Source organism: Xyrauchen texanus, chromosome 9 (assembly GCF_025860055.1).
Source record: "Xyrauchen texanus isolate HMW12.3.18 chromosome 9, RBS_HiC_50CHRs, whole genome shotgun sequence".
Taxonomy (NCBI): domain Eukaryota; kingdom Metazoa; phylum Chordata; class Actinopteri; order Cypriniformes; family Catostomidae; genus Xyrauchen; species Xyrauchen texanus.
Genome location: NC_068284.1, coordinates 21,844,793 through 21,866,229, shown reverse-complemented (window position 1 = coordinate 21,866,229; position 21,437 = coordinate 21,844,793). Strand labels below are relative to the sequence as shown.

Below are 21,437 nucleotides of genomic sequence, written 5' to 3'. Positions count from 1 at the left end.
TACTGAAAACTCACAACCCCTGGTGGAACAGGCCTGCCACTCCTGAAAGGATAAAATAAACTGGGAGGATAAAGTTGGAAGTTTAGCCCTTTCTTTCTCATGTGTCATCCACCTCTCTGAACTATTCTTTGATGTTCAATGTCACACAGAACTAGGGTTGGGCGATGTCCCCTAAATTGGCAGTTGACGATGTTGACAGTAAAACATCGCGATGGACGATGGAAGAGAGCAGCCACAGCCACGCTCACTGATGAGCAAAAGGTCGAGGCAGAAATGACCATGTACCTGCAGGAAATGGCCACTGATGGGGAAGAGGACGACAAAATGTTTCCGTTCATTGCAAGATTAGCACGGAAATATCTGTGCATATGTGCTACCAGTACTCCATCAGAGCGGGTCTTCAGCACAGCGGGTAGTGTAGTTACTCCAATCCGCAGCTTATTAAAACCAGATAAAGTGAATATGTTGGTATTTCTGGCCAGAAACATCGAAATTTAAACATGGTCTATGGTGAAAGATAGTAGACTTCTTTACGCATTTTTCGCCAACCGTTGCGGAGCTATTCGATTTTGCATATTATTTTTTAAACGTTCATTTGTGTAGTTCATATGACCACTTTACAATATTTCAATAACATAATTTATTTTGTAGCCTGTGCTGAAGTTAATTGTGCTGCTAATTATAAGTGAAATGTTAATGCCGAGATTCGGTCTGAGTGTTGTTCCGTTTTCTTGTTTTATTTGTTGTTCTTCTATGTTTTAATAAATGTGTGTTATTCATATTCACCTTGTTTCTTTCATTTGATTTGACATTATGGATTTATGGCCAAGGAAAGTTTTCTTTAAAAGTATTAACCAGACAAAAGTTATTTGACGTTTGCTGGTCTGGGTTTATCTTAAACTGCCGCTTCAGTGTATACAAGAGCTATGTGACAATGAGCAAGATTTTCTGAGACACTACAACTACTAATAATTAATTAATAAAGGCTTAAAATAAAATATTTTAATCTAAATGTACAGTTTAAGACATGTAAAAAAAGACAAGAAGCTAACAATGTCAAGATCAATATTTGTGTAGCCTGCCTGACACGGTATTTTCACAGACTAACACGTCACGTCTCTGGCATAAACTACAGTATTTAAAATAGCATATATGCATTAGCTATATTCTCAATTTAATTTACAGAGCAATCCCTGCAAAGTTTTTAGGTTAACTATAGAAGAGACTAGGATTAGTGAGTCACACTAGCAAGACTCGCAAAAGGGGGCGTGGCATCACGATGGTGGCTCTACATCGTGATGTTGGTCAGCCATCACGATGGACGATGATACCGTCCATCGGCACAACCCTACACAGAACGCAACTTTATTTTTCAGCGCCAAAGCCTGGAGGGACGACAAGACAAAGTGCTTGTTTGAGGACAAATAAGCAAGCAGTCTGGTGTAAAGGTGCTGACGTCAGATCAAGGGTCCTGCAGGGGAAGAACTTTAAGCATACACACACTTGCAGCACTTCCAATGCAACAATAACTGTTGTGGTTTTCGTATCTGAGTGCACAGGATGTAGCTAAGATCATCTGAGAGGGAGAGAGACTCTGTTTTGACATGCGACAAATGAAAATCAAAAAGGCAGAGAGAAATGCCCATCCAGGTTATGAGATTATGCAGTAATAAGCATGAAAATGGGGGCTTTGCTAGAGTTGTTGGGAACCTGTCAATAAATTGAAGAGGTGTGTATTTGCAATGCAAAACAGTCTTCTTGTGAGGGAAAGAGCCACATGTGATACACCACAGAGGGGATATCTTTCTGAAGTGTTGGACGGTGGTGTGTATATGGAAAATACACCTGGGCACAGAGACACCTCACATTTTACTCCAAAGAAGTGTGACCAAAGAAAGACTATTTATAGATGCACTTTCTTTGTCAGATAAGAACTCGCACACAAGGCGAGGACCAACAGTTTTTAAAGTCCAACCTTGTTTCCTTTATTCCATTTTCTCAACTGAAATGAGTAACTAAACAAGAAAATGTGTAACTTAGAGAGCTGATAAGTCAGGTAACAAAATGGCTAAAAATGCAGAAGGGGAATGAATGATAAACTTATCAAATATGTAATGTGCTATGTGGATACCACTCTGTAGCCCACTTTTTGTGTAATGGGGCCACAATGTTAAAAACTATCCACAGGGGCTCACCAACACTGCACATCCAGCACTGTAGCAGATTTATTCAAATTCAGGCCAGCATGATTAATGAGACAACATTGTGAACTAACCAGCATTAGGTGCCATTTTGAATAGTCATCCCCTCCTCTTCTCCTCTAATACACCATGTTCCCTTTCCCTCCCCCTTCTGATGACCTACTGCTCTGGCACTGTGCTGCAGATGCACTGCTGAAAGCCTGCTTAGGCCCGGCCCTTTTCCTCTATGAAAGGACGCAGCAGTGGAGTGATGGGAGTTCGGATGGGTGGGGGGAGGAAGTTAAGGGGAAAAGGCTGACACATTCCACAGCCGGCTCATGTTACTACCTGAGCCAGAGAAAAAAATGGCCAAGCTATATTGCTGCTTTGAATAATCAACAACATATGTTTTCTTTTTCGGGGGATGGAGGGGGTGGGATCGAGGGAGTGGATGAGGAAGAGGGCATCATTCAAACATAAGTTAGCACAATAATTATGATTTACATCCAGAGAACAGATATCCTGAAAAACTATGACATTGTACTGTTGTTACAGGCAGTGGCTGTAGACACATGAATTGACTCCTGACTGATTCCTTTCACAGTACATAAGACCAGCAAAGATGAGAAAGCACATTGTAACTTCAATGTTCATAATTATGTGTTAAGCCCAACGTATACTTTGGTCAGACAGGACACGCAACGCAAATCTCGTTATCAGCAGATTGCGCATACGCCTGGAGTTTTTTGCACTAATTGCAAGGTCGACAACTAATAAACACATCTTAAGTTCAATGAACCAGATGATCGCATGAGGGGTCTGTCACTTCTACATGTATGATGGTCAACACATACAAGATGGTGATATCATGTGATCATAACCCTTTATGCATTAGAAAGTTGATGTGAATAAAGGGGTTCATTTACATAGTTTAGATACTATAACACCCAGAATGCAGTTTAGAACTGTAGATATGATTTAATGTGAAAGTAAATGCTAAAAATGCTCATTCTACTGTACTGTGATTTAGGTCAACCCAAATGAACAGTACCTGGGCTTTTTTGAAGTCTTGGGCTTCGGGGTGGATGCCTTCACTTTTTTCTCCTTGGGTTCCTTGGGTGTCTTGGGAGTTTTCTGAGCTTTTGGAGTCTTGGGCTCTTTGGGTTCCTTGGGCTCCTTCTCCTTTGGTTTCTTCTTGCTCTTTTTTTCAATGGCAGACTGATCCATGTGTTTCACAAGAGAGACTCCCTCGTTCACCAGAGCCACCGCTCCTCCGGCCTCACTGCTGATTTTACTAGCCTCCAGGCCTTTCCTCACCTTGGCTTTCTTCTTTTTTGGCTTGAGATTGCTCTCTGCCTGCTGTATGTCACAGTTGGCTTGTTGCAGGTTTGGGCCTGAGGCAGGTACCTTACTGGATGATATAATCTCCAGGGAAGGGTCTGATGGGGAATGCTGATGACAAGGGAGAAAGAGTCTGTTAATACCAAGAATGAACAAACAACAAGAAATTACTTTACAATCAAAATCACACAAGGTCTCCTTCAAAAAGGAAACCTCTCTCATTCACCATGACAAAAGAAACTAACCAATGCTTGTGGTATCACTGCTTCATAACATTGATACACTCCACACAAAGTAGCAAAAAAAAAATGTTTTTCCCAGACAAGCTAGATTAAGAGGGGCAAAAAATAAATAAAAGCCTCTGCACACTTCAATGTAATCAAACTGCTGCCCCTGCTGCTGGCCATTGAGGCATGCTATGCAACTTGGTCTGATTCCCTTTGCTTCCATTAGTGCCAGTGCTAGTTGTGGCTCAGCAGAATTGCTACAATGGTTCTCTCTTTGCAGTTGCAGTGTTATCTCTCCACTCCACTCTCCATTCATGGCAAAGAAAGACTGACAGAAAACATGCTGGCAGCTGTGCTAAGCCCAGCTTCCCAAAGTCCCAGCAACAGATGGGACAGAGGCATTATGAAACTAATAATTTATATCTATACTTAATAAATGCTGATGCCTCAGATGGACATCAGCAAAGGCATATACAAAAAACTAAATCAAAACAAAAACAACTGGATCAGTGAAACCCTTATCCATCTTGATAAATAAGGAAGAACTTTGTGTATTCTCTGTGAACCATGTGTTGATTTTACTACAGTGTTTCAGTGCATTCTATACACTTTGCTTTAAAACAAAATACTTTTGTAAACCACATCACTGTGGTGATGAAATGCATATTTCCTGTAAACAGACTGAGAACAATGGATGCAACATGCATCCCAAACAGAGGCAAGGTCACAGAAAATAACCAACACCCAGTCCAATGGTGGTCAGAGCAGCTGGAACAGAGAGCGTTCTGCTGGAATTTAATGGATAAATGTCTCTCCTCTTGCCAAGTCTCCCCAATAATCAATTGCATGAATAACAATAGGCCTACCGCACGTGCTTTCTGCATTTTCCAATTTGACAGCAGCAGCCCAGAATACAATATGTTCAATATAGGATTTCATCTCTCAGAAGGGGGAGACTGACGTGTCAGTTAATCTAGAAGGCAAAGTGCTCGCTCTGTGAGCTAAATACTCCCTGAAGGAGCACTGTGCCTCAGATCAGCAAGCAGGCTTTTGCAGAGCAAAGCCATGAGGTAACACCCAATTCATCTGATGAAAAGCTAGCTCCCAGACACAGAGCATAACACTAAATAAACTTCATCTTCAAGATTCATTGCTCACTGCTTCTGGCTTAGAGCAAATCTAAATGAGCTACAAATTTGTTGCTGAAACATCTAGATACTGTAAGCGCCTTGCTAGTAGCCAACTACCCCATAAAATCCTTCAGCAGAATGGAAATGCTTCAACAAAGAATGTCTGAATTGAGTCAAATGAGTTTATAGGGCTAATACTATGAGGCTGTAATAACCTTTAATAGGGGAGTAACAATCCATTGATCAGGATTAATGCATAAATCAAATAATCAACGATGTGATGTCATCAATGCAACGCGTAAACATCAATGTATATTTTTAAGAGGCACCTTTATTTGGACACTAATGCCAACCACATTTTGTATTTACGTCAGGTGTTGCAGCAACCATATGATATTAATCTCACTTTATTAGCACAAAATATGCTATTCACGTGGAACACTGATGTGTACTGGAGTGATTGAAGCCTAAATGTTGATCTCTGCTCCATCCATGGGTCATGAGTTGCTTGCTTGACTGTTGTAGAGTTGACAAAATGTCAATGTAGTTTTTACCTCATTCCACAAGCTGAGGTGGACAATGAGCTGTCAAACAATTGATCAGGTTACTACATTTTTTATATTTATTTTCTTCTATATTTTGTTTTAGAATAAGTATCTTATTTTGTGGATGCTGGATTTGCACTTTTCATAGAGCACAATAAAATATTTATATACAATTTTGGTTGCATTTGTGAGATAATATAATTGGTTAAATAGGCACAAGATATTGTAATATTGATTGCAGCCCCTAAATCTGAAAGAAATCACATTGACAGACTTTGAGGTATCAACAAACATCGGATCACTGGTTAAGGGAATCATAAGATCGTATTGTCATGAAACCTGCGATTTACACCCCTAATCTGTAACATGTTAGAAATCAGCACAATGAAAAACTTAATTGAACAAAAAAAAAGAGATAAGAACGTTTAAGTTTGCCATTTTAAACATTGTGTTGCAACTCCCTTTTACAACATTGTGTTTGCACAAAACATACAGCTGTATTACCTGGCCATACTCTGAATATTCAGTAGTGCACTGTTTGTGTCTATCAGACACAGAGAGAGAGAGAGCGATGCCGCTGCCTGTCTCAGGAGGCTAACAGCTTGCACCAAATGATAAATGGGAAATAAAAGGAATCATAAACATGGCTGTCCACTGGATTTAAGCCTTGACTAAACATCTCATGCATTCCTACATGCAAGTCTTTTATTAGGGCTGCCCCCTGATAGTTGCCTAACCATTAGTCAATGAGAAGAGTCTTGGTCGACCAAATGACCAGTCAAGTAATATCAGGAAAATGACGAAAACTGGTGTGCACTAGGTGGTAATATGGGATCATTTTCGTTAAGCAGGGTTTGGGGGGTTAAGCCTACACAATAAAGCCACCTTTTTTCAAACTTTTAACTTTTTTTTTTGTATTTCCGGAACGAGATCAGGAATGCGGTGACCTGCATAGCGGGGGCAATAGCAACTTCATACAGTCGGAGGCTGCGATTCCATTGACGCAGAGGAAATCCGCACAAAGACACTCCCAACGCTAGGGAACCGCTTGCCCCGCGCTGCTGTCAATTTTACAATCCACCTCGTGAGTTTGACGCTCGGCTTCCATAGGAAGGAATTGAAAGCACTCACTCACTACGCCCCAGTGGAAACATACGATAAGAAAGCCAAACTGCTAGTGTTTTTAGCAACAAGCATGTCTAGATGTAGAACACAGGCTAAATATCGAAAATACCCAAAAGCTTATCATCGATATCATGGGAGTTTTTTTTTTTTTTATCGCCCAGCCCTAGTTAAAGGCATCAGTTATTGGCGATCACTCTGACCATCATCCATACCAGAGATCATCGTTTGTTTGCTCAACCCGAATGTGCATTTCTCTCTATAAATTCACAAAATGTTCAGACAGTCTCCTTTCTGGTTTTTCCTTCACATTCAGAATCATTACCGTTTTTGACAGTGTTGCTGCAGCTCGCTTCATGTGCGCTTGTAAAATGTATATTTTAAAGGCTCATTATGGTTTAGCATTTCTTCAGTGTTGTAAAAAATACCGGTATCCCGGAACCAAGTCGGTACTCCGACAAAAAATGATTTATGATACCAGAATTTCTGAAGGTACCGGGGTACAGAGTACCGGGTCTACCCGGTACCCATGCAGACTTTCGAACGCTCACAACAAGCAAAAGATGACGACAAGCAAAGTAGCTGCTGCTGCGGAGTCTCAACTGAATCATGTCGAAATGAAAAGTGGAAAAAGCCAGGTTTGAAAATTATTTGCATTTGAGGCTGATGAAAAGGGAAACATCATAGATCAGCAAAAACCTATTTGTAAACGCTGCTTTCGCAATTTTCTGTTGAAAGGAGGAAACCCATCAAACTTAATAAAGCACATGAAAGACCGACACACTGATTTATTCAAGCAACTAAAGCAGGTGAGTTTAAAAGCATATTATCATTTGCATTAGGGCTGAAACGTTTAGTCAACATTATCGACATCGTCGAAAATACAAAATTGACAAGAAAAATTTTCATTCGTTGATGCGTGAGAGCAGCAGTTCACTGAGGAAGAATTACACAGATCACTCCAGATGCACTAAACTTTCACGTTTATTTTATGTAGATCCCAAAGTAGTAGGGAATGATTAAAAAAAACCAGTACATTCAGAAGCATGTACCGTTGTGGAATAAGCGGAGGTGGAGCACTTTAAAGGAAACATCCCGGCATAACATCTTAAAGGCAGTAAAATGTTATGCATTATTGCTTTATTAAAGTTCAAATAATACTGAAGCAGATCATGTTAATAAATATAAACTCAGAAACTGGCATTTCTCTGTGTGGTCGGTGCCTCTTCTATAAGTTGCGCGAATGTCCCAATCTAAGGGGGAGAGACTGAAACTGCACCCGGCTGAGAGAGACTCTGCCTCGGGTCGCTCATCCGTCGAGCACGCGTGCACGCTTGCAGCTAGATTAGAACGCGATGGCTCGTGACTTATTTCATCATAATATCTCTATATCTCTATATCTATCTATCTCTCTCTCTCTCTATATATGTCCATATGCATTTCTTATCATGAAGAAAAATGTCAATATGCAGCTTTATTAATAAGAGAGCACTTTGCACATTAGTTTGGAAATAGTTTATTCATTCTATTGTGTGCTTGTTTATTTAGGATTTGTTTTTTAGTACTTGTTAAAAGTAAATATTATATAAGTGTTCAAAAATCTTATAAGTGTTTTGTTATAATTAAAAAATAATATATTTAAATTAAAGTGTTGCTCAATAGCATATTTTTGTTCTTAGTTCTGCTGCTAATGTTTTGTAGACTTTGTTATTAAAAGAGAGTTGTTTAGTAACCTGTTTTTGTGTTTTGCTTTGGTACCGAAAATGGTATCGAGTACCGTGAAATTTCACTGGTATTGGTAGCGACTACTGAAATTTTGGTACCGTGACAACACTATGGTGGGGGGCATCAGAAAATGGTTTAAGTAATAAGTCACACGTTTATGATATTAATTTAGTCAACTAATCGCTTAAATTAACAACGACTAGGAAAATCTTTGGCCCTATCTTTTATAGTTCTCAACTTGCACTTGGTATCAGTTTAAATACAGCAGCTGGAGCCATGATGAGTCCGTTCCCTCAGATGAAGCATTGCTCTACTTAAAGGTCACAATCATTTATTTGTCATCAAACCTAACTATTCTATAACTGATACCAATCTGTCATTTAATAGTAAGAGGCAATGCAAGAAGTGAATGCTGTAAGTTTTGCAAATCCTCTGAGAAGTGTAAAGGAAAGCCATCTCTGATGCTATTCTTAATCTCCCGACAACATGAACTAATTTGCCTCTCTTCATGCTAACTTAAACCAAGTGTAGAGGGCTGTTATCACCCTTATGTCAGAGAAAAGATCACTTTCTGTCATGAATGTTGTATAAGTAAATATTAAACAAAACACTTAATATGTAAATATTTTACAGCTACTGCAGGTTTCAGCAATGAGATAACCCAATATCAAGAATTAAATGCTGCCTCAGTTGGTCTGAAGGTGAGCTTTAAAAATCACACGACATAAGAAAAAATATACTAGGATCAATTTTCTTAGGCAACTTACAATCCACACACAGACATGATGACTTATTAGCTTACAGTGACAAGATAGAGATGTACCCAAGTGGTGCACACCACTTCAGTGTTTCCGTTGTCCGGTAATTACCGGACATTGGCCGGTAAAAAAATTAAATGTCCGACAAAATTAAATCTCTCCGGTCAAATTGTCCGATTAAAATTGCCTAATAATCCCGTCCCCCTAACACAATCTGAATTTGAGAATAAGCCTAAAATGTATAAAGCAAAAATACACCGATCTCTTGTTATGTTATAAAGGAACAGGCTCTATCGTTTGAAAGTTATGAAACAACATCGCATGCTGCATTTCAAATAAAGCGCACGCCTAAAACGGCTGCAATATAGACCTAAACAACGAACGATTGAGTGAGACGCTTCAAATATGGCCAGGCCCAGGCAGACTAGCTTTAAAAGCTTTTTCAGAGGCCAGACGATGGTGAATCAGGAACATCTCATTATAGATAGATCAGTGCTTCTAATCCGCGCGATTCGTGCAGTTTTTTCTCTATCATCAAAACTGAATAGCCTATGTTCATCAGTGCATGGTTACAGTCTATATCAAGCAGGGACACGCTTGTGTGCATTTTATTTTGTGATTTCACCGAATTAATAGAGAGTCTCCGCAACGGCGATAGATTGAAACGCTGCGTCCTAGTGAAGATTGCGCAGCTCAGCGCAGCCGTCGTCCATGCAACTGATAGCAGCGACACGAAGCTCAGCTTGATTTCAAAAACAACAGATTTTAGCGCTAGAGCTCTTATTTAATAACGGACTAAATGAATGATCTGCTAGTTAACTGGAGATGTTTTATTTATTTGTATTAGGTACATCCGTGCCTCAATGTTTCAAAAAGTGAATGTGTGTGAAACCACAGTAAAAAACAATTGACGTTGATTGACGCCAATCGGACGCTCATGTTTTTTTTTTCGTCTATTTGAAAGTTAAGCTAATAATAATAATATGTTGCACTCTATACGGCCTGATTATGTCATTTTTTAAGTTACATAGACTGCCTCCAGTTTTCCTCAACTTGACTAATTAAGAGGCGATATATTTGACCGGCATATCATCAAAATGTCCGTAAAACGAAACCTCTGCCGGTCACTTTGACCGGCACCATTTTTTTCTAGCGGAAACTCTGCACCACTTAAAATGCATGTTTCATCTAGGTCACAAGTGAGGTGGATCAATTAATACTGACATTTATGTCAACTACAAACCTTATCAGGACACAATACCTTATCAGGCACTATGGTTGTGAATGGTGGTTTAAGAGATCAAGAGAAACAAACACCACCAAAAAAGCTGTGCTGTATATGCATGCAGGAATAACAGCAGCCACTCTGTGTGAATGGGTCACCAGAGAAAGAGGCTTTCAGAGCAAAACAAGCTAATGGCATCAGAAGCACGTGACACAGGCAGCTATTGAGAGCTGCTAACCTTCCCACTGGCTCCCTCTTCCACCCTCCCAACAGGACACATCCTGCTGTACGCCATTAACTCACGCATGAGTCCACCGAGACAGGCAAAGCAAACAGAGTAGAGAGAGACAGAAAAGATACAGACAGACACAGATAGAGGGGGGAACGGAAGGAGGGCAGACGGGGGAGGAGTGTGATGCTTAGTGAGAGCAGGAAGGGAGCATTTCCCCTTTAAAATTGGAAGGGGTGGGGGTTAGGAGATTAGCACTATGGCGCCGGTGTCTTGGGGAGGCCAGGATATGCAGTGAGCAGTAAACAAACAGCTGTAAAAATCAATTTCCCACACTCTTGTGCACCCACAGGGGCAGAGACAGTTCTACAGTCAGCAACAGAAACCCTCAAAGATGCCTTTGCCACCCACAAGCACAAAGCAGACTTTCCAAAAGCAAGATAAACACATATAAATGAGGATGGAAGGTATGCTCTATTTCCATAACTCACCTGCATGTGAGGCACTTTCTGCATGAATGGAGGTGACTGGTGAGGAGGTGCCCATGCCTGCTGAGATGGAGGGGAGCTCTGATGGTGTGCAGCCAGGTGTGTCTGTGAAGGGGGAATTGTGGGAGGGGTATGCACCTGCTGCAGCTTTTGCTGCTGGAAAGGCAATGGGGGTGTCTGCAGTTGGTGTCGCTGTGCTTGTTGGGAAAGCAGCCTCTGGTCCTGTGAACCTGGTGGTTCTACGTGGTTTGCATCTGTTCCTGCAGTAGGTCTTCCTTGTACACTAGTGGCCCTGTGATTGGGTGACAAAGCAGCATACATCTGGGTGGGTGGTGGATGTGGGTGTGAGGGATGTGATGGCAGGTGCTGGTGGTGGGGATGCTGCTGTGCTGCATTCATTGGGCCAGCACCTCTCTGGGGGTGAGCCATTGGGCCTTGAGATTGATGTGGCACACCAGGGTAGACACCCACATCAGTTCCCATACCGGCACTTGGTGGACAGCCCTGCTGGGGTGGAGGGGTGCCCGCAGGGTTAGCCAGGTTCCTCATAGGTGAAATGGATGGAGGGGAGCCATATGATACCTGAGGTGGAGGTGCTAGATGCTGTTGCTGCAGCGTCTGCTGAGCTGAAGCTTGGCTCTGGGCTGGGTGCATAGGCTGGGTGTTGATTTGGTTCACATGAATGGGCTGCTGGTGCATTGGTCCCTGTTGAGCCCCAGGAGCTTGACAGCGCTGGGGCCCTGTTGGAGCAGGGTAGCGCTGTACCTGGGTCACAGGCGCATTAGGGTTACTGTTGCTGCTGGTGGTAAGGCTCAAGTTGGGACTTATCCCTGAAGTGTTGGCTAATCCCTGATTAAGGCTGCCGTATGGAGGATAGGGAGGGTACTGCCCTGAGCTGTTTACAGTGTTGGAAGAGACTGGCTGGTTGTGAATTATAAATCCCAAGTTTTGGTGGGTTCTCCCACCCATGACTTGTTGCTGCTGCTGCTGTTGTCGTGAAGGGCTTTGAGGGAACTGAGAGTTGTGGCTAGCTACAGACTCTGGGTGGACCGGGGCCTGGACAGGCCTGTGGAGAAACTGCTGATTAGCTTGCTGATGCTGCTGAGGAGTTTGAGCTGGGTGGCACATGGGGGGTCCAGACATGCCGGGATTTTGGGTCATGCCCACGTGACCCATGAAATTATTGGCTTCCTGAGGGAGGCCTTGTTGAAAGTGGTTCATTCTTGGAGGCGTTTTGGTCTGGTTGTGGCCCTGCATGGCATACTCACCACGGCCGATATAAGGGCTCATTTGGTGGGCAGCTGGGCCATGCTGATGAGAAGAGGGTTGTGGAGGTTGCTGTTGGAAAGGAGGTCTCACTTGTTCAGGCACCCATGCATTTCCACTTTCTGAGAATGACTGACTACGTCCATCTCCTTGTGCACCTGGGTAGACGTGAAGCCCTCCAGCCCCTCCTGCACCTGGTGGAGCACCATGAAAGCGGGAGTGAGGGGAGGACATGCCATTTACTGGTCCATTCCCCAACATCCGGGCCCCCTGCTGGTCCATTGGATGCATCTTGGGCTGCTCATACTGACTGAAATGGTCAAAATGGTGGCCGTGTTTGGCCTGTCCAGGAACAGCAGTTGAGGAGAGGTGAAGAGAAGACAGCTGCCCATAGCCTTGGTTCTCATGGGGCATCTGTTGACTGATAGGATTTGCCTGACCTTGGGGGTAGCCACAGTCCCCAAGGACCTCCAGCTCATCAGAGAACAGATTCCCATCATCGCCAAAGAGGCTCATCATGCCTGGGTCAGCCATGGCTGCAAGGCTCCTGTTGTGCAGCCAAGCTTCAGAAGCAGGGCAGGGAATGTGTGCTCACACAGGTGGATGTCCCCAAAGCCGCTAATCCGTTAACTAATCTGCAGCATGTCACTCCATATTTCCTTAAATCTCTCAGAGAATGCAGCGGCAGGCACCTGGAAAGGAATGGGGAGAGAGAGAGAGAGAGAGCATTAACACAAATAGCTCCATTTTGTTCACTTTAGCCATGCTTTAAAAAAAAAAAAAAAATCAGCCCGTGAGTCACAGCTGTTGAAAGATACAAGAGCAGTTGAGGGGTGGTGAGACGGAGGGGATTTCACAGTTAAATCAGTTGTAACTGACTCTTTGCCAACCTTTGATCCCAGCCCCCACACTCTGTTCCTTCTGCTTCCAAACAAAAGGGCCAACAAAGATGCGCACACACAAACACAGAGGCACAAAGCCTAAATTCATTCATTCTTTACAATTTGTTGAAGGTGGGGAAGAACAAAGGATTTTAGAGGCAGCAGCAGCAGTAGTGGTAGTTAAACAACAGCAGCTGCCAGACCAGGCAGATGTAGGAACACAAGCAGGCAGCCCACCTGCTGAAGCAAAGTTTTAAAACCCTGCCCTGTTGCTGTCTGTGTTCATCTTTCTGTATTTTTGCGTTGCCTGAGTATTTGAGGAGTGTGAGCGTATTTTCATGTGTGTGTTTGCGTCCTGCTCATCGCCTGTTCGGGGTAATCAAATGAGCAGGGGGAATTATGTAGATGTGAGATGAACCAAGCAGGGGTGGGGGACAAGGCAACCTGTTACAGAACTGGATGTCCTAGTCAACCACAACTACATGCGTGTGTGTGGTGGATAAAGAATGTGTTGTCTAAACTTCAACAACCCCACAAGAAAATGTCCCTCCCCTGGCCAATACTCCTCCCATTCTGTTCCATGTTCAGTCTCATTCACCCAACCCCCAATTTTCCTCTCTTTAGACCTCTGCAAATGCCACAATTAAAATAAAGCTTTAGCATGCAGTCTTTTAAATAACTTTAAAAAGTTGCTGTTCCAAAAAGCTGTGCTTGATACAGAGTACATGAAGTTGTAATTTGGCACTATGGAAACAAATAACATTAGAAAAAATTTAACAAAAACATTCTGGCCATAAACTAAGCAGACAAAAGAACAAGAGCAAAACTAGATAACTTCACATTCGTAATGAACCAGTGGTCATGCAGTGTGGCAGGAGGTGTCAAGACTTCCTGTAAGGCAATATCACAGTCTACAGTCACCCTGCTACAAACCACAAATAGCAAATAAACGTTTCAGACTTACACAACTTCACCAAAACCAGTAGACCTACACAAAGAGGTCTTTTTCACTGACTGCCCTATATCACAGTGATATGGTTGCGTTCCAAGTAGAAATCCAATGCATTTTCTCCATAGACAAATTGATTTTAAACAACAATGACTTGCAAACCTTTAACAACCTTGGATCTCACAAAGGTCAGTATTTAATCAATGTATGCTTTGGCTGAATCCACCAGTCTGTGTTACTTCAACTTAATAAAAATGTCTGGTGAAAAACGACACTATCCCTGAATCCCGAAGGGAAACAATCCACCAATCAGAGAGTTGCAGCAATCAAAGTGCACCAAAAGAGCCCAGCAGCGACTGCTCACTCAGATGATGCACTAGGGTTGGGTAAAATGCAGGAAATGTTCACAATATTTCTTTATCCAAAGATAAAGAAATATTATCTTTCTTTGTGTGCCTTATATTTGAGAGGGTTGTCACTCAATGAAGAGAAATAAGCATAAAAAATATACCAACGCACTATAGGCTATTGAAGGACTGGCTTTGGTAAGCTCGGACGTTATCGGTTCTGCTGTCGGTACTAGAGAAATTAAGAAAATACATTTATTATTGCTATAAAGAGAAAGTTATTTTATCTCGCCAGCCATTTCGATGTATAATAATATGAAACCATTTGTCTGTGATGCAATTTAGCTATTCGCAATCAGAGAGAGACAGAGAGAGAGAGAGAGATGATGATGATGATAATAATAACAACAGAAATACATTTTAGGTTGAAGGTGAAATTGTTTTGGATGTATACACATGTATAGGCTAGAGGTCGGCCGGTTAATTGGCCATTTTTTTTGTGCATTTTTTAACATAATCGGCATCGGCCAATATCCAAGTATATCAAGCCGATTATTAGGCAGGCGCATCTGTGGGCAGCCTAGTGTTGTTGTGGAACACGTGTTCGACGCACCCTGCCCCTAGAGTCATTTTCAAGCAGAGTGAGCAGACCTCATCCAGTGCCTAAGGAAGGAGCTAAGTTCCTTGGAGAAAACAGTAAGGATTACATTTGTATAACTCCTTTATATTTAATGAAAAACTTTTGATATGTTACTGCCAAAACGTGACAAACGTGATAGGCCACATGACGTTCGGCTACTTTGGATATTGATAGCGTAGTTGAAGTTGCATTATCACAGCAGAAGGGTTGCTTTCATGTCACAATAAGCAAGAATTTTGCAATAACAGACAGTGAATCTGACACTTTTTTTTGTTCTGTTTGTGTGCCTTATATTTGAGAGGGTTGTCACTCAATGAAGAGAAATAAGCATAAAAAAAGATACCAACGCACTATAGGCTATTGAAGGACTGGCTTTGGTAAGCTCGGACGTTATCGGTTCTGCTGTCGGTACTGGAGAAATTAAGAAAATACATTTATTATTGCTATAAAGAGAAAGTTATTTTATCTCGCCAGCCATTTCGATGTATAATAATATGAAACCTTTTGTCTGTGATGCAATTTAGCTATTCGCAGTCAGAGAGAGAGAGAGAGAGAGAGAGAGAGAGAGAGAGAGAGAGAGAGAGAGAGAGAGAGGCTCACGCGGTGCCACAGCGAGCACAACATGAGCCCTGCTTAATGAGTGACGACAGAGGACAGAACTAAACATTCAAACATACCCTGGATTAGATCTGTGATATTAGTCCGATTTTATTTTAGATTTCGCCTTCCAAAGATTATAAAAAGAATATTTATACATAAGCCGCATTCTGTCTAGCACAACTTCCTTAACTTCACATCGGTGCACTGACATTTCTCCCTAAAACTCAAACTTAACGTCAGAATCAGCACGATCGGTGATTGTTGTAAAATGCAGTCTAGCTACTGTTGCTAAATTGCGGGACGCATTTAATAATAAAAAGAAGCACAAGAGATACCGTTCCCAAGGCGGCGCGCGCTCTGAAACAGACCGCAACGAGACAAGCAAAAGTATAGGCTACTTTGGGTTTCATGTGCGCGTCTAAACGATCAACTATACACAAAAATGTCAAAACGACCGGCTTGGAGATTCACTTAAACACAGTTTATGTCTTAAATGGACGTAGTTATGGAAATAGTTGGGATGGTTGCCAGATTTATAGATTTTGTATATATAACAAAAAGAACCTTTAAGAATACCGTTAAAGTACCGGATCGATAAGCAGTATCGGTAACAGTAGTAATACCATTAAAACCTTAACATTACCCATTCCTAGTTATGCCTGTGCTTCTCTTGGATACTCTGAATATTGGATTACGTGTCTGGATTGCCCCTTAATTAAAGCTGCATTTGGATCTCAACTTTCATGTCTACATGATTGTGTTCCATGAGACATCGTCCAATCGCTGAAGCAAAGTTTTAAAACCTGCCCTGTTGCGCTCTATAGAAAAATGCAAACAAGATCATGTAGTGGTGGACTTGCATTGAAGCAAATTCTACTAAACTTTTAACCTCAGCCCAGGTCCTGAAGCCCTGAAGATGGTGACAGAGGGTGACATTACAACCACAGCTAATCTCAATGGAAGGAGTAATAAGAGGAAGGAGAGATGACTGCCTTTGGGTGACAGGACCACAGCTTTAATCTCCTCACAGCTCTAGTTAAGAGCAGGAAGATGAGTCACAACACCACAGCCATAAATCAGTCCCTATTCACCCGAGGCAGCAGTAGAACTACGCCGCTCTAGCTGCAACACATCAGTGGTGGGGGAGGGAGATCCTAGAGCCAATTTTGAATCCCTATGATGAGATTTGGCATCTAAGCTGGCAGGCTGACCATTCACCCAATTCTCTTTGGAGAGTTACATATGTGGCAGAGTGCCAAAGCGGCTCCTTCTGGAGGGCCACACCTTGTGAGGAGGAGCACAAGCCCAAGTCATAAGAGCAAGAGCGCAGTGACGTGCACACTTACTCGCATAACCACAGAGTGTGGGTGGCCAGACTTGCCCCTGACCAGACCGCAGAACACAAAGTGAAGAGTAGTGGGGACAGCAGCCAATTAGAACCAGGGACATAAAAATCCTCACTAATAAGGCTAATTTCCTTGCCACACCAAAACAAATCTATTTACTGTAACAGACATGGGCAATTTACGGCCATCCACGTGGTTTAATCTGGCCTGCGGATCATTTATCCTAAAAGTGTTTTTTCAATAGATATTTGAGTTATCATGCATTGGGACCTAAAGTGCTTCCACAAATGTTTAACATCCTCAGGGATGCCAGATAAAAGCCCCCACCCCCAATTAGAGATTTATCTTTGGAAAATATTCCACCTAATGTTATACTTATTTTGTCAAATCTGGCAACCATGCATGGGAGTTCTTTCTAGCTCTCTAGCATTCTATATAAATTATAATCAGATCTCGGCATCAACACTTGGAGCGGTAATCATTGAAACACGAGCTAAAGCAAGCAAGAGACGAACATGCTTTTTTTTTATTTGTGCAATTTAGAAATGTTGAAGTAACTCGTAAGTCGCACCTGTAATTATATTTAACTCTTGCAGTAATCATTTATCATAGTAATTCAGCCTGTTTATTCAGTTGCGTGCCAAACGGAAAGGCAAACCATTGGCATACAAACTATTGACGAGGCCCGCATCATGACCCTTTTAGCGTGTAAATAGTTTTGAGAAAAATGGCCCGCTTTGCGACAAACATAAAAATTCCTATAATTTTAGATATTTTATTATTATTATTAAAACAGATCCCTGACATAAAAAGTGTTAAATTGAATAATAAATTGCCAGTGAATTAGAGATAGAAAAGTACCATTCTAGAGCAATACAAAAGTTTAGAAAATTGCAGAATATTCCCATTAGTCAAATATGCAGTTCAGAAAATTGAGTACAAAATTATTTCTGGGCTTAAAAGATAAAACACAAAATCAGTACGGAACATTGTGTCTCAAAAGGAGTACAATGTGAAAGTAAGTTTAGTTTAACTCATTCTGTGTGTGTCCAAAGACAGAATCCACAGATATGTCATTGAATGATGTCTATTTTTATAAACTTTCTTTTTTCCTAAAGTCAGTTGATTAAAAAAGAAGAAACATTTAATTCTAACTCACACATGGATACGCTAAAGAAACCACGCACGTCTTATCTCGTTAATATGTGCTTGTCTTAAAGAGAGAGTACCGATTAAGCAGGTTTGATGTAAACAATTTATTCACTTTGCTGCATGTTTGTAACGATACACAGGCGAGGAAACTCCTGGATAGTAAGGAAGAGTTAACATTTTCCTCAGAAGACGAGCGGGACTCCAATGAACGTTTGTATTTTGAAGAGAGACTTGATCCAGCCGAGGATAACATTTCAGACACGCAAGTCATTTTGTTTTCATTAGTTGACATGCTATTTTATATAAACATGTACATATTTTACTAGTGGGACTGTTTCCAGACTTGCCAGCCAGGACTAAGAGTATTGAAATTTGAAATATGTCCTAATAAGCAAGTTTTAGTTACATTTAAATGCTGTTTTGGCTAAAGCAGGTATTTAAATTGTATGCTGTATGATATAAATATGATATGTAATATGATATAAAAATAATATGAATGTTTAGATTGTATTTTATCTAGTGTTTCTGCTGCCTCATCAACAAAGCTTGTGCTTGCAAATATCTGTTCAGGTGTAAATTAGTAAAATGCACTTTAAATATGCCCATATTAGAAAATCATCATCTTATAATGATTTGTGAAGGATCATGTGACACTAAAGACTGCAGTAATGATGCTGAAAATTCATCTTTGATCACAAATAGCATTTTACAATATATTCAAATAGAAAACTGTTCTTTTAAATTGTATAAATAGTTTATACAATGTTTTTACTGTATTTTGGATCAAATAAATCCAATCTTGGTGAGCTGAAGAGACTTCTAAAACTTTTATACGGTAGTGTAGGTCTAAAATTAAGCGATGTCTTTATGTAAAGAAAATGTATAGTCAGATTACTTTCTTTTAACTTAAAACTTGATTTTGATCATTGTCTCCTCACATTCATTCTCTTTCGGTCACATTCCTCAGTGATAGGCCCAGGGGAGGGGTCTTTTGTCTCGTGTGAATTACCTCAGTATGCATGATCATGCACACCTCGCATATGACCTAACACTAAAATTGTCTTACAAAAGTTAAATTAGTATATTGTTTTGTATGAATGAGTGATCAGGATGTTTTTGTAGCAAAAACTCTAGGCTACAAGATCCAGTTCTCAAAAGTCTTGTGGACAAATGCTTAGTTTGTGTTATATGGCCTTATATCAATGACTTAATTTTGTTTTTTCAAAAACCATGCACCAACGTTATTTTCTCAAAAATAAAACCTATACATGTTGCTCACATATTATTGTAGCCCAGTTTGTGCTGAATACAGTGTAATCAGACATTAGCCATTAATATGTTTTTAAGCAATTGAAAAAAGCACAAATGACAAGGCATGTCAAAACTTCTCCAGGGCCCAAAACACCCTCAGACCCCAGAGGGTTAAGCAACTTGGATAATTCCAGAAAATGTTGTTGGGAGCAATTTCCAAATGCCAGAAGATACTTTACAAACAATAGTACACAAGTATAAACACCATGGGACCACGCAGCCATCATACCACTCAGGAAGGAGACGCATTCTGTCTCCTATGGATGAACGTTGTTGTATGGTGCGAAAAGTGCAAATCAATCCCAGAACAACAGCAAAGGACCTTGTGAAGATGAAGGAATCAGGTAGACAAGTATCTATATCCACATTAAACAAGACCTATCTCAACATAACCTGAAAGGCTGCACAGCCAGGAAGAAGCCACTGCTCCAAAACCACCATAAAGCCAGACTACAGTTTGCAAGTGCACATGGGGACAAAGATATTACTTTACTGAGAAATTTCCACTGGTCTGATGAAACAAAAATTAAACTGTCTGGCCATAATGATCATTGTTATGTTTGGTGGAAAAAAGGTGAGGCTTGCAAGCTGAAGAACACCATCACAAACGTGAAGCATGGGGTGGCAGCATCATGTTGTGGGGGTGCTTTTCTGCAGGAGGGACTGGTGCACTTCACAAAATAGATTGCATCATGGAGGAAGGAAATTTGTGGATATATTGAAGCAACATCTCAAGAAATCTGCCAGGAAATTAGACCTCAGTTGCAAATGGGTCTTCCAAATGGACAATGACCCCAAGCACACCTCCAAAATGCTGGCACAATGGCTTAAGGACAGCAAATTCAAGGTATTGGAGTGGCCATCACAAAGCCCTGACCTCAACCTTATAGAAGATTTGTGAGCAGAACTAAAAAAAAAAGTGTGCGCAGGCAAGGAGGCCTACAAACCTGACTCCGTTACACCAGTTCTTTTGGGCCATTGAAGAATGGGCCAAAATTTCAACAACTTATTGTGAGAAGCTTGTGGAAGACTACCCAAAACATTTGACCCAAGTTAAACAGAATGCTACCAAATACTAACAAAGTGTATGTAAACTTCTGCACAACTGGGAATGTGATGAAAGAAATAAAAGGAAATAATCTCTAAATAATAGAGATTAATAGAGAAATAATAAATACTATTATTCTGACATTTCACATTATTAAAACAAAGTAGTGAACACAAATGACCTAAGACAGGAAATGTTTTCTACGATTGAATGTCAGGAATTGGGAAAAAACATTTTTAAACAAGTTTAAATGTATTTGGCATGGGGGTACTAGAGATTTGTTTAGAATCTTGTAATGGCCAAACATATTTTGAATTACATAAATAAGCAACTGAAGTTTAAATCTGGAGCTCTTTAAATAAAATGGTCAACGAACGTTAGCAACGAGCATGAATCAACCTCATAGCACCTCAGTTTGGTGTATGGAATTCATGTGTATGGAGTACAAAACTTCTGAGACCACTGAAACCCTATCATTATCCTTGTGTGCGTTACGATTAGGTGTATTACACTACAGATCAGAGTGGTGCACATACAACACATCCGGTACTCATAAAGCTCTGCAGCTCCAAATTTCAGAGCAAGTGATTGGTCAGTGGGGAACTTGAGCGTGAAGGGTGAGTTGAGTGGAAAATAGACTTTTAAAGAGTTTGTGCTTTGGTCCGCCATCCACAGACACAGCCATTGAAATTGCACAAAAGAGCATAGAAATTGAGCAACACTTTGCAACTTTACCTGGCCAATCATTTCTGTTTGCTTGCAAATTGTGCAGACGGTTTTGCTTAATCGTGAGATAAACAGTAATCCTGATTAAAATATGAATAAATTGTGCAGCCCTAAATCCACATCTATTTATGGAGCCCTAATTCCACATCTGTAAACAACTCTTCCACTAGCCTTTACTTTGTACTCTCATTCAGGGATGCC

The 21,437-nt window shown here is 41.0% G+C and overlaps 1 protein-coding gene across 2 annotated transcripts in view; it reads right to left on the bottom strand.

Moving 5' to 3' along the window:
* Window positions 1-21,437, bottom strand: part of LOC127648570 (chromodomain-helicase-DNA-binding protein 7-like) — a 97,569-nt gene that overhangs the window by 42,112 nt on the left and 34,020 nt on the right. For both annotated transcript variants that reach the window (XM_052133207.1, XM_052133208.1), the window contains exons 2-3: window positions 10,974-12,928; window positions 3,232-3,632 (exon numbers count right to left, since the gene is read on the bottom strand). In XM_052133207.1, the coding sequence (XP_051989167.1) occupies window positions 3,232-3,632; window positions 10,974-12,770 (2,198 nt within the window). In that variant the 5' untranslated portion in view covers window positions 12,771-12,928. The remainder of the gene's footprint in view (window positions 1-3,231; window positions 3,633-10,973; window positions 12,929-21,437) is intronic.